Raw genomic sequence first — 12,282 nt, 5'->3', positions numbered from 1 at the left:
TCCTGTTTGCAAACGCGAGCACGCACGGCCCAGAGGTCCCGGGCGGGGACCGGCGGGCTGGGCAGCCGGGTACTGGGTGCCTGGCGCCCGGCCCCCGCCCCCGCCCCCGCCCTGCAGCCCCGCCCGGGCCGCGAGGCCACCTCACCGGCAGCGGAATGGAAACCGGTTCAACAGGTAACAAATAGGTGGGTTGTCACCGTTATTTCCCAACGCATGCGCCGTTGCTCCCCGGGCCACTCCAAGCTAATTAGATCAGATCAGCCCCCTCCACCCCCCGCCCCAGCCACCAACACACACCGCCGCGAGCCAATAAAGCGTGAACCCGTCCGTCCGGCTCGCACTTTAAGACTTCCCCAGCGACCGCGGGGACGCCAGTCGAGCCTGGAGACGCTTACCTGCCGCTTCCCCCGCCGTCCGGTGCACCTGGCTGCAAGGAATCTCGTTCGGAAGGAGGACGGCGACACTCGGCGGAGTTGGAAACGGCGCGCGCCGTCTGGGCACTGTTTTTCCGCGGAACGTGGGACCGCCTTGGCGACTCCTTCCCTAAACCGTGCCCCCTCCACCCGCTCCCAGCCAGCCCGAGAAAGGTGGGACGACGGCTCCCGGCTCTAGTTACAGAAGCGGACCGTGCCCGTCGAGGAGGGTTGGAAAATGCCCCGCGCGTTCCTGGTGAAGAAGCCGTGCGTCTCCACGTGCAAGAGGAACTGGAGCGAGCTCCCCGACGAGGAGCGCGGCGAGATCTACGTGCCAGGTGAGGCGCCCGCGGCGAGTGTTTCGGCGGCCGCCGCCCCGTTAGCCCTCGGGCGCCGACCCTGGGCAGGGGGCAGGGGGCAGCGGGCTGGGCCGGGGCGAGCCGGCGGAAGCGGGGCCGGCTGGGGGCGGGGGCTGCCAGGTGGAAGCCGGGCAGGCCCGGGGGGCGTAGGGGAGGCAACGGGGTGTGTCACCGCTCTGGCGACCCTCGGCTCTCGCGTCGTAAATCCTGAAAGCCGGGACTTTCATGAGGCGGGAGGAAGGCACTGGAGCGATGCCACTTTGGGGGGCAGGGAGCGAGCAGGAGTTTCGGCGGAGGTTTGTGCTAAATGTAAGAGAAGACGCAGAGCTCAAGCCGCTTGCATAGGTCTCCCCTCCTCCCCCACAGCACTGCTGGCGGGTTGGGGGTGAGGGTCGGGCGGCTCCGGCTCAGCGGTCCCCGCGCAGTGCGCCGAGATGGTGGGGAAAACTCCCGCCCTACCCCGCTTGCCCTTAAGACAAAGGTGGGATCGGGTCGCACCTGTTAGAAACGTACTTCCTTCAACCTTGCAGAGGACACAATTGAGCGGAGAGCGGTTTAAAGGAGCCCACCCCAGGCCAGGCCGGGGGACGAGGCCCGGGGAAGCTGGTGCACCCAGTTTATTTTTGGCAGACGCCTTGACAGCGTCAACTGTGAATGAGTAACCCGAGTTGTTTCTTCCTCCAGTGGCGTCTTTCCCTGCAACCCCTGAGAACACTTCTGCCCCTCTGTCCTTCCCCTGCCCCCACCAAAGTCTTTGGTCTGGAGAAAGCCAGCTTCCTTCGCAACTCCCCCTCCCCAGGCCTTGGGGGTGGGGCAGGGATGCACGGTACACTCGCCCAGCGCCTCCGAGGGGGGAGAGGTTGTAATTAACCAACCGTCTTTGACCCTTGATCTGCAGGCTCCCTGGCACCGCCCAGGCCTTGTAGGAAAGTGGGGAAATGAGGGCAGCGGTGAGGGGCCCTGTGAGGGCTCTTGCCTCAGTTTCCCTTCTGAATAAGCTATTGGAGACAGTGGTATAGTGGTGAGGTCTTTGTGGCCTGACCTGCCAGGATCTAAGGGCCTGTGGTGCTGGTGGGATGTTTCACCTTAACCTGCTCTCCAGTAGCTGGGCCCCTCTTCTGTAGCCTCCTGAAAGCCAGGGAATGTGCCAGAAGGCCCTGATGACTCCATTGGGGAAACTGAGGCAAAAAGGAGACGTGAGTGGACTCCTCACCTAAGGTGGACCAGGGTACAGCTCAGGGCTCTTTGTATAGCTTCTGGCTTTGCCAAGTCCCCAGACAGCTGACTGGTTCTCCACCTCTGGAAGGGCCCCAGAGGGACGGAGTCCCCTTCCTTGCTTCTGCCTCCACCCCAACCTATGTTTGACTTGCTGCTTAGCTGCTCCTTGGGATCTGATAAACTGAACTTGGACTGTGTTAAAGGTGAGCTGTGCCTTGAGCCAGACTCAGTGTGCTGTTATTTCTAGTTTTATTTCACATCTCAATCAGTAACAGATCATGTGTTGACTTTTACAAAGGACAAAGAAATTCCGTTTGTTTAAATCATTGACTTCCTTTGTCCTAGTGATTCCCCCCCACCCCCCAGTTCTGGTGCCCACAGTGGGGGGTGCGGTGAGGGGGAGACCTGTGCCCCAGGGGCTGACCCATCAGGTGCAGGGGAGGGCTTCTGGGTGGTCTGTGCCACCTGCTGTTGCTGCTCAGGTGAGGGAGACCTGCAGGCCACTTGCTCTGTAGGATCTTGCAGGACTTTGGGTGGGGGGTCGAATCTCCAGTGTTCGGGTGACAGTTTGCCCTCATTTGCCCTCATTGCTGTAGTGAGGGGAGAACCCTGTGGAGTCAAGTAAAAGGTAGAACTTACAGATTTACTTATTTTTACCTCTAAAAGCCATGTGGCCCACTGGACAGTTTTCCCACAGTTTGTGGAAATGAGAAAGGGAACGTCCGCAGTCCACGCTTGGGTGCCTCAGATGGCTGCAGAGTAGGGGGTGTGTTTTGTGGTGGCCTGTCCCTTGCCTGGCTAGGCCATTCCATCACCAGCCAACCATGACCCCAGGAGCTAGCTGGGCACGTTTCCGTCACCCCACCTCACAGACTCCTGGCACGTTGTGACCAGCTAAGCACTGACCCTGTTGGCACTGGGAGGCCTGGGGAACATGGGAGCGTCTGAGTTCTGACCTTCCCGCCAGGTTCCTCTGAGACCCTCAGAGCATCACAGGGACGACCACCTGGAAGGAGGTTCCACTGGCCAGAGATGCCGGACCCCAGCCTGGCAACTCTGGTCCAAGGCCCCAGTCTGACAATCACAGCAGCAGTTCTCCCCCAGGCAGAATTCTAGAGTTCCTGCTTCCAGGGCAGAATCTTTCTCCTGGGAAGAGGTAGAAGCCGGCTCCATCTGCCCTGGAAGACTTGAAAGGGTTAGTGGTTAGGGTGCCACCTTGAGGCCCTACTCCTCTCCCCTCCCCTGCCCACATCTCTCCTTTGTTATGTCAATATTGACTGTGGAGTGACAGGGAGTAATGCTGTTCCTTGAGGATGAACTCAGGCACCTGTGTCCAGGGGTAAATTCCACCTTGTAGACTGATGGCTCCTCCAGGCCCCGGCCCTGCTGCATGAAATCTCAAGGCCAGGAAGGCACTTGAGGATAGACCAAGCCTCGGAACAACCAGGCCTCCGGCCGCCCGGTTCCACGCCTGCCCTCCACTGCTGGGCTGAGATGTAGGAGACAGGAGCTGCCATTAGGGAACAAGGCCCAGCCTGACTCTGCCGCTAGATAGTGTGGGAACTTGGGCAGCTCTTTCCCAGCTAGTCCGAAAGGCTGAGGAAGTCAGCTTTGGGCCCCAGAGTACCTGCGTGGGGGTGAGAGGAGGTGGCGGGCACGGAGAGCTTAGGCCTCTCATGATTATTCTAGTAATTCCTGGGAAGTGTTTGGCAGCGAAGGAGATGTTTGCTGTGCTCTCCAGGGAGCGAGGCTGGGAGAGTGGACAGCCAGATAGCAGACAGGGACAGAAGAGCAACTGAGGTCTGGGAAACTGGGCTAGATGGGACTCCTACCTGTCCCACAGGGTACTGTCACCCAAGCTGTTGTTTGTCCTGAGTTTGGGTGTCCCAAGATGGAAGCCTGCCAGGCTATTTGTCCCAGAAAGAGAGCAGGTGAGGGCAAGTCTGTTGGCCGCAGTGAGGGTGGCAAGGGAAGCCTGGCCATTGCTGAAGACAGGGTTCTTCTGTATCATTGTTCATTTTCCACAGGAACCGTACGGAGTCCCGAGGGGCTGCCAGGGCTGTGCGGGGCTGGAAGGTGGGAGGATGCAGGGAAGCACAGCTCCCAGATGTTCCGTGCCGGGGACCCTGGTGTGGGAGCTGAGGTGTATGGTTTTACTTCATCGTGGACACTGAGTGAAAAATGGAAAGATATTGCCTGAGAGAAGAACTTCTGGCAGTTCACAGAATAGAAACAAAAGGCTGAGAGACCAACCCATGTGCTTCTGGGGCCACCCGCCTCTGCCAGTTGGCTGGCACTGGATCCTTTCGGGCTACTGCTAGCTGATCTGCAGGGCCTGGGGAGACAGGCAGGGGGACACCAGCCCTTCCTGATAAGGGAGCAAGGGTGCGGAAAGCCAGCCTGGCTGTGCTGACACGCTGGGTTCCCTTCTCACGTTCAGAATCGAGCTGACCCCCCATGCCCCAGGGCAGCATTGGCACCAGCACCCGTGCAGTCAGCTGGGGCCCAGAGGGCTGGGTGGCCTTGAGTCTGCTTCACTTGCTGTCCCCAGAGAGCCAGGGACCAGGCCTCATGCCCAGCCCTGTCCTGAGGCCCTGGATGGGGCAGGACCTGGCACTCTGTCCAATAGTTGGGCCAGTAGCTGTCAACTGAGAGAGAGGGGACTTGCGGAGGGTAAGGTAGGAGACGGCCCTTGCACGAGCAGCTGCTCTGCTCTGGGCGTCCGTTCCTCTGCTCTGGGCCTAGCCCTCAACATCACCGGGTGGAAGCAAGTTGGGCCAACAGGAGGGGAACCCACAAGCCCCTGAGGGCGTAGGGAGAGGGCTGGGTTGGTTTGGCCTTGCCACACTCCACAGCTGTGGGCGGGCGATGAGTAGCCACAGCAGCTACCACCTTGCCGGAAACATCTAATTACGGGACAGAGAGCAGCACAAGCAGGGCCCAACCAGTTCTGTTTCCTGCCTCCTGACACTCATCGACACTCAGTGATGGGATGGCACGCCAGTGCGCACTCCCTGTGCGTGCAGCTGTGGCAGGGACACACGGGGGTGGCAGGGAGACAGGTTTGGCGGGGCAGGTGGGATAAGGCAAACATCCACCCTGGCAACGGCACCGCCCGTCCAGCCTCCCCTGCCCCTCACTCAGGGTAGAGGCGGCCCACAGCCAAACCTGGCAGGCCCACCCCCATCCCAACCCCCAGCACCAGCACGGTGGGTTTGTGTGGAACAGCAAGGCAGGCAAGGGACACAGGTTTCTGCCCAAACTGACTTGGATCCTCAGGACCCTAACCCCCAGCCTCCCCTCTCACAGAGCAAGGAAGCCCAGAGCAGCCATTCTTGCAGGCTCAGCCAGTCCCTGTGCGCAGCTTGGGGCCATGCTCACGCCACCCAGCACTGACAGAAGAGGGTAGGGGTTCCCATTTGTCTCTACGTGACTGAGAAATGGAGGCTGTCATCCAGCTTTGAATTCTCAGCCCAGGTCTCCAATAGCTTGTTAGCCGGCATCAGAAGCAGCTGGCCGACACCTTGCCTGCCCCAGCCCCAACCCCAGCCCCAGCCCCATGGTTCCTGATGGCTCCTGCTGCAGGAGCCAGGCTAGGCTGCCACCCGGCTCAGAGAGGTGTGACACCAGCTCAGAGGCCAGGCCCTGGTGAATCAACACCTGGAATGAGGTGGCTCATTAAAGGCCCCCGGACAGACGGACGGACGCCAGCGCCTGCAGGACGGGTTCTGGGCGGTGGCGGCAGGCACATTCTTCTCCTCTCAGACCTTTGTTGTGTTTTGAGGGGGCGAGAGCTGGGGCCTCTCCCGAAACTTCAGTGCTTTCATAGGAGCCCTTGCTCCGTGGTCATGTTCCTCCTCTTCCCCAAGTCCCACCCATCCTGGGAGAGGGGCTGAGGGCAGTAGCCCTCCTGCCCCTGCCCTCGGCCCACTCTCTGCCTCACTGGTCTGGGGCCGCAGGACACAGAGGGCCTGACTCGTGGTTCTGAAATCCTAAATCAGCCTCCCACACCCCTCTCTGAAGCTCACTCATCCTTTCTGTCCTAGGTCCCTTTTGATTTTTCCTTCTGAAGCTTGGAAAATGTCCCTAGCTTATAGGTTTTAAGTATAGAGCTTAGGCTCTTTGGAAGAAAAACATTGACTAACTTGAAACATTAGACTACTGCCCCAGCTCTGCTAGCTTCGAGCCCCATCTCCTGTGTCCCTCAAGAGTGCTTGTCCTTGTCCTCTCTGGTCAGGACCAGGCCCGCGGTCGGAAGCCAAGCCTCCCAGGCCCCGTTCAGTGTGAGGTGTCTGCCCGGGGAGCGGCCCTGTCTAAGGGCTGCCAGGTATCGGTGCTGCCACCACTGCCCGAGGGAGCCCAGCCCGACTGCGCAAGAGCAAGCGGTCTCTGCTGTGGGGGAGGGTTGCGAAGGCCTGGGCAGGCTGCTGAGACTGTTCCACCCGCATCCACCTGCTGCTCCCTGACCTCCTCCCTGCTCCACCCACCGGCCTGTTTGCCTGCAGAGCTGGCCCAGCTGGGCGTGGGGAGCCTGGAGCTCTGATGGGCTGCAGCAGCAAGGACCAGCCAGCCTGCAGGAGGAAGGGGCTAGAGCCACTCGAACCCCAAAGCCAGCAGCTAAATCTGCTTGGAGCAAACCAGACCACTAGGGACCCTTCTGGGGCAAGGATGTCTCAAAGAGCTATGCCTGGGCTCAGGGCTTCGATTGGCAGAGAGTGGACTGGGCCTGGAATCCAGAGGGACTGGCCCAGGTGGGGCAGGCAGACAACTCTAGAGGGCTAATTGGCAGGGCAGCTTGGTCCTCCCAGTTCCGCTAAGACACAAATTACTCAGCGGGCAGTGGCGCTTGGCTGGCGTCACCTGCAATTACCTTAATAGGGCGTGAGGGAGGTACAGCGTGTGGTGGGTTGGGGGCAGCCCCGCTCTGCTGCGTGCCTGCAAGGGGAGGGACGGGGGCTCCAGGTTCCAGCCATCTTACTGGCAGGGAACCATCTAGAAATCCCACTCTATTCTCTACCGTGGCCTTCACCTGGCTGTTCTCTCCCTAGTCAGCCTGGGCTTCTGCCCACCACAGCCCTACCGTGAGCCGGAACCATCAGTGGCCGAACCCCCTTCCTACCCGCTGGCTTTGGACATGAGTCTCCGGGACGCCAGCTATAGTGTAGCCCCTGCACCCTGTGTGGTGGCCCAGCTGCCCTCGGAAGACATGGGCCGCCTGACAGACCCCCAGAGCAGAGACCACGGCTTCCTGCGCACCAAGATGAAGGTGAGGACTCTCACACTGTCTCAGAGGACCAGGAGCGTGTGTACACCTGTGTCCAGCCCATGAGACGTGGCACAAGTGAGACATAGACAGAGACTGACCTGGGACCGGGGCCAAGGTTTCTGCAGAGAAGTGAACTTAGCCGGGGCACAGACGGAGGAGGGGAAGAGAAGTAAGTCTGAAGTTCTCTGGAGTCCATGGGTGGTTCAGTTTAGTTTCTGGCCACAGGAGGCAAGAGGAGCCGTAGGACAAGCCTCCTCTTGACACCAGTTCTAGGCTAAGCAGTCAGACATGAGCCTGGCTCAGCTCTGCCTCCTGGGCTCTTCCCTGTGCTGCGTTGAGAGAGAGGTCTAGAGTCAGACACAGTGGTTAACTGTCCCCTGAGGCACATGCCAGCAATCACCTCGCCCAGGTCTGTTTGCCCAGCACCTGCCCGCGTCCAAGGCCTCGTATCTAGGGCAGGGCCTAGACGAGCAACCCTACTGTGTTCAGCAGCACAAGCAACGAGGAGGACACGAGGTGGCAGAAAGCACAAGCCACAGGGCTGGCCCTGGCTGGCTCTGCGTTCCTGAAAGCTCCAGGATCCAGGAGCTTCTGGCAGCAGGGATCTAGCAGAAGGGTACTCCTCATAGCACTGTCCTATGTGCCAAAAGACTGGCGAGAACTGGCAGTGGGGTGCTGGGCCTTTCTCTCCTGCCTGCGGAGGCCAAGTGTGTGTTATAACTGTGGGGGAACGACTGAGATGTGCTGGTGGCTGGCTAGAGCCACCCAATGCTCACGGTCCCCTAAGTCACCCTCAGACCCTTCTCCCATTCCCTGGACCTTGGGTAGGGAAAGTGTGGAGCAAGAAGAGAAGGGACAGGACAGCAGGTGAGCCGGGGAGTGAGTCCTGATCCCAAAGGCCTTCACTAGGTAGATTCAAAAGCAGGACAGAGTGAGGGGTAGTGACTGAGGTGGCGTGGAGTGACAGGTGCTGGGATTGCAGGAGGAGCTGCCAGTGATGAGGCCACCCACAGAGTACAAGCAACCTCCACAACATTAATAGAGGTAGAGCATCAAGCATGTCACCCTGTGCTGGCCAATCAGCCACACCTGTGCTGGTCACACCTGGAAAGCTGCTGCAACTGCTCTGGGCAGCACACTTTCAAAGATGTCTGGTGGCATCCAGGATTTGCTCCAAATAATCCCAGGCCAGGGGGAAGTAGGGAGGCAGAGATGACATAAGATGTTCCCTGAATGACAGGGCACAGGGCTCATGCTGTTAGTCTCTGGTCTCTCCACTTTGGTACACATTTGAAGTTTTCCATAATTAGAAAATCAAAAGGGTTTATAGGCAAGAAGGTCCTGAGGGTGGCAAAGGGGTTCAGACCATGCCACGCAGGCCTGGCTCAAGTAAAGTGTGAGCTGGGCTGGCCTGTGACAGGGCTCCAGGCTCGCTGCAGTGCCTCAGCCTGTGGTGCCCGCCGCAGAGACTGTGGCGTGGGCATTTCCCCTGTCCTGAGGGGAAGAACAGGGTGGACGAGCAGAAACTACAGACAGATTTGGCCTCCGTTCAGGGGAACTTGATAACAGGGAGAGTTGTTGAGGATGAAATAGCTGCTTCTGCATGTAGTGAAGGAGGGCCTGGTGACAGCCTCGAAAGGGGACTCGGGGACCCAACTGGAAGCTGTACCATGACCCAAAGTTTCCTTCCACCCCCACACTGCTGACCTCTGGGCAAAGGCACAGAGCTGTTGCCTCTGGAGGGTGGACACTGCTTTCCTCAGGGGGACTGGGGCTGGCGTCTGTCTTTCTATCTGCCAGCCGGCAGCCCCAGCTTCTAGATGTCTGTCACAAATACTACCCTCACCCACAGGTGACCCTGGGGGACAGTCCCAGTGGAGACCTCTTCACTTGCCACATCTGCCAGAAGGCCTTCACCTATCAGCGCATGCTGAATCGCCACATGAAGTGTCACAATGACGTCAAGAGGCACCTCTGCACGTACTGTGGGAAGGGCTTCAACGACACCTTTGACCTCAAGAGACACGTCCGGACCCACACAGGTAAGCGGAAGCCTGAGGCTGTTGGGGTGGTGCTCTGACACCAGGAGGGGACTCACCAGACCTGCCTGGCCGAGGCACATGGAAGATTCCAGCAAGCCCTGCTCTCCCTCGGTTAGAGGCAGCCCAGGAGAGACACTGGAGCTCAGAGCAGAAGTCCTCCCGGTTTCATCCGTTAGGACTTTGGATCTGAGAGCCACTCGGGAAATTGGTGGTAGACAGGCCTCCGTCCATCTCTCTGCCCTAGAGTCAGCTATCCTGTCCTTTGTGTCCGGAAGCTGCCGACAGGTTCTGAGGTCCCTGTCAGGTCTCTGATGCCAGCCCCTGTCCTCCCTGCAGGGGTCCGGCCCTACAAGTGCAGCCTGTGTGACAAGGCCTTCACTCAGCGCTGCTCTCTGGAGTCTCACCTCAAGAAGATCCACGGCGTGCAGCAGAAGTACGCGTACAAGGAGCGGCGGGCCAAGCTGTACGTGTGCGAGGAGTGTGGCTGCACGTCCGAGAGCCAGGAGGGCCATGTCCTGCACCTGAAGGAGCACCACCCTGACAGTCCGCTGCTGCGCAAGACCTCCAAGAAGGTGGCCGTGGCCCTGCAGAACACTGTCACTTCCCTGCTGCAGGGCAGTTCCCACCTGTGAGTGGCACAAGCCCCGGGCATGCTCCCGGAGGCCCCGAGGGGGTCCAGGCTTACCTCCCTGCTGCCCAGCGGGTCCACTCTCCTGTGGCCTCTTGCCCAAACACCGGTGATCAGGACTGGAGCTCCCATGCCTCAGCATCCCTTCCCGGGCACACATGCTCACTCGGGCCCAGCAATGACCTCTGCTCATTTTTGCATTTTTGGTTTATGGGCACAGGCCGCACTGAGCCTGGAAAGACGTGTGTTTGGGGAAGGGGTGAGACCAAGGCTGCCTTCGGTTAGAAGCAGCTGCCTTCAGAGACCAGCACTGTTTCCTGGCAGCAGGACTTCCTTCCCAGAGGAGGTGCAAGACAGGATCCTGCTGCCCTCACCTCTGAGCGCAGGGCAGGGGCTTTGGGTCCTCAGTGGACAATAGAGTCAAGAGCACTGGCAAAGAGCAACCCCGAAAGCAACCGTGGTGGGGAGCTGGTGACAGCCCACCCACCTAGCAGGGCTTTTTAATGCTCAGGGTTCCTGGGGGCTCCGCCCTTCGACAAGGAGAGGCACACGTGTGCGCGCGGCTGTGTGTGCGTGTGCGCGCCTGTGCACACACAGGCAGCCTTTCCACATATCACCTCATTTTTAAGAAATCAACTGCAAGGTGCCAGGGAGGTTTTATTTCCTTTTTTAAAAGATGACAATGTACAGATATTAATATATTTTTGGTGCCACTGGCAACTGTTTTTAAGAGAGGGATGGAGCTGGCTTTTCTCCAGTCCCATGCAGTTCTATTTATCCTGGACATTTCAAACCTCCTCTGTGCCGTGGCTCTGGGGGTGGCTGCCATGACATACCCCCCTGTTCTTTGTCCCTCTGGAGATATTTAACCGAAGACCTTCCCCTAGCCCTGCCCTGGAGGATGACTGCTCCATCTTCCCTCTGCCCTCCTGGCCTCTGACCCCTCCCCATCCTTTTGAGGAGAGCCCCAGGTGACCTGAGGAGCCTGCTCGCCTCCTGACGACAGACCACAGACCGCTCCTGGAGTAACTGGCCATTCCGCGCTGAGGTTGTGTACCGCTGGGGCTTCAGGGGTCAGCCAGGTGGCATGATTAGTCTTTGACACCAGTCCATTGCCTGAAGTACAAGACACGTGCGGGGCCAGGCTGGAAGGCTAACCCTTTTCCTGTTTGAGTCAAAAACTCTAGCACAACAGTAAAATATTAGGGCAGGTAAGAACCTACACATCAGAAACTTCCAGAGGGAGGAGAGTATTAATATCAGATGGTCACCAAATCTTATTTGTAGCTTTTATACTGACTGTTCTTCAAATGGCCAGGTTGGGCTTTTGACCGTGGAAAGAGCCATCCTGGGTTGGCTGGCTCCCTTGGCGCAGCTGGGTGTCCTGCTGATACCAGGAAGAGGGGTCTAAAGGAGTATGTGTTTTGTGGGTCAAAAGGGAAGACAGGAGGGGTTAGAGCCAGCCTGCCTAGAGCGAGGGAGGCAAGCAAAAGAGGTCCAACCACGGCTGGCCGCACAGGCCTTGAAACCAAGCCCCAGCCCAAGCAGGAGCAGCCTTGGCCTCCAGTGTCTGCACAGACCCCGGCTCAGCCCTGGCCCCCGGCTGACCTGAGAGCAAGAAGCCTGCTTGGACTGCCCTCTGAAACGTATGGAGAGTGCTTCTGAAGACTCTTGTTTTACTTTACTAGAGTGGGGAGCTGCTGTGTTCTGAAAGTTACCTAGCGTAAAATAACATATCTGGAAGCTCTGTTTTTGTTTACATTTCTATATCCCTGGGTTCACTGCCAGTCTGAGGCAGTCATGAGGCTCTGTGTTCTCTGTTTTGTTTTATAATCTTCCCCCTAACTATTATATTAAAATCGGAGAACTAATGTTATCTGTGGGTTTGTTTTTTGTTTTTTGTTTTTTTTGTCTTAGGGGCCTCCTTTTCCTGAGCAGGGAAATTAATCAAAACAACTGATGCATTCTATCCAAACTTTCCCCTTTGTGTTACCAGTGGGCTTAAGTCAGGACAAGAACCTGACACTGATAGATTGGATGACCTGCCCAGGGTCCCGGGTAGTCAATGCCTGTTGACCCCTGGTCCACCCAGCTCTGCCTTCGGCAGTGGCAGCAGCAGGGCCTCCCCTGCTCTCTTTGTCCTGACTGATGGCCACCACCGGGCCAGAAGCCTCGGGGTTCCCCACAGTCACTTTGGGTTCCAGTCTTGGCTTCTCTCCCCAGCACCCTGCCAGGGTTGGATGGTAGGAGGAGCCATGTTCCCAACAACAGCAGGCCAAGTTCATGTGACTTCCCGTTAGACACCCAGGGATGGCCACACTTGCACAGCACTTGTTTTGTGCCAGGCACACTTACA

The 12,282-nt window shown here is 58.5% G+C and overlaps 2 protein-coding genes across 24 annotated transcripts in view; one reads left to right on the top strand and one right to left on the bottom strand.

The window, feature by feature from the left end:
- Positions 1-302: 302 nt before the first annotated feature.
- OVOL1 (ovo like transcriptional repressor 1) lies at positions 303-11,797 on the top strand. The gene is made up of 4 exons (XM_045555953.1): positions 303-751; positions 7,039-7,256; positions 9,109-9,298; positions 9,635-11,797. The coding sequence occupies exons 1-4, from the start codon at positions 652-654 to the stop codon at positions 9,928-9,930; spliced, it is 804 nt and encodes a 267-aa protein (XP_045411909.1). The 5' UTR covers positions 303-651; the 3' UTR covers positions 9,931-11,797.
- The window catches only part of LOC123641302, a 36,443-nt gene continuing 26,383 nt past the window's right edge, over positions 2,223-12,282 (bottom strand). For 9 of the 23 annotated variants that reach the window (XM_045555917.1, XM_045555925.1, XM_045555923.1 and 6 more), the window contains one exon: positions 10,574-11,042. The gene's annotated coding sequence lies outside the window, so the exon portion shown is untranslated. The other 14 variants (XM_045555911.1, XM_045555910.1, XM_045555915.1 and 11 more) reach the window with 7 other exon arrangements.

The sequence above is a fragment of the Lemur catta genome, chromosome 7 (genome assembly GCF_020740605.2).
Source record: "Lemur catta isolate mLemCat1 chromosome 7, mLemCat1.pri, whole genome shotgun sequence".
NCBI classification, from domain to species: Eukaryota; Metazoa; Chordata; class Mammalia; order Primates; family Lemuridae; genus Lemur; species Lemur catta.
The sequence above is the reverse complement of the archived record's forward strand: the minus strand, read 5'-3'. Positions and strand labels throughout refer to the sequence as shown.

Coding starts and splice junctions, on each gene's coding strand:
- OVOL1 (XM_045555953.1), top strand. CDS start 652: ATGCCCCGCGCGTTCCTGGTGAAGAAGCCGTGCGTCTCCACGTGCAAG. Junction 752..7,038: donor CGGCGAGATCTACGTGCCAG/GTGAGGCGCCCG, acceptor TTCTCTCCCTAG/TCAGCCTGGGCTTCTGCCCA. Junction 7,257..9,108: donor TCCTGCGCACCAAGATGAAG/GTGAGGACTCTC, acceptor CCTCACCCACAG/GTGACCCTGGGGGACAGTCC.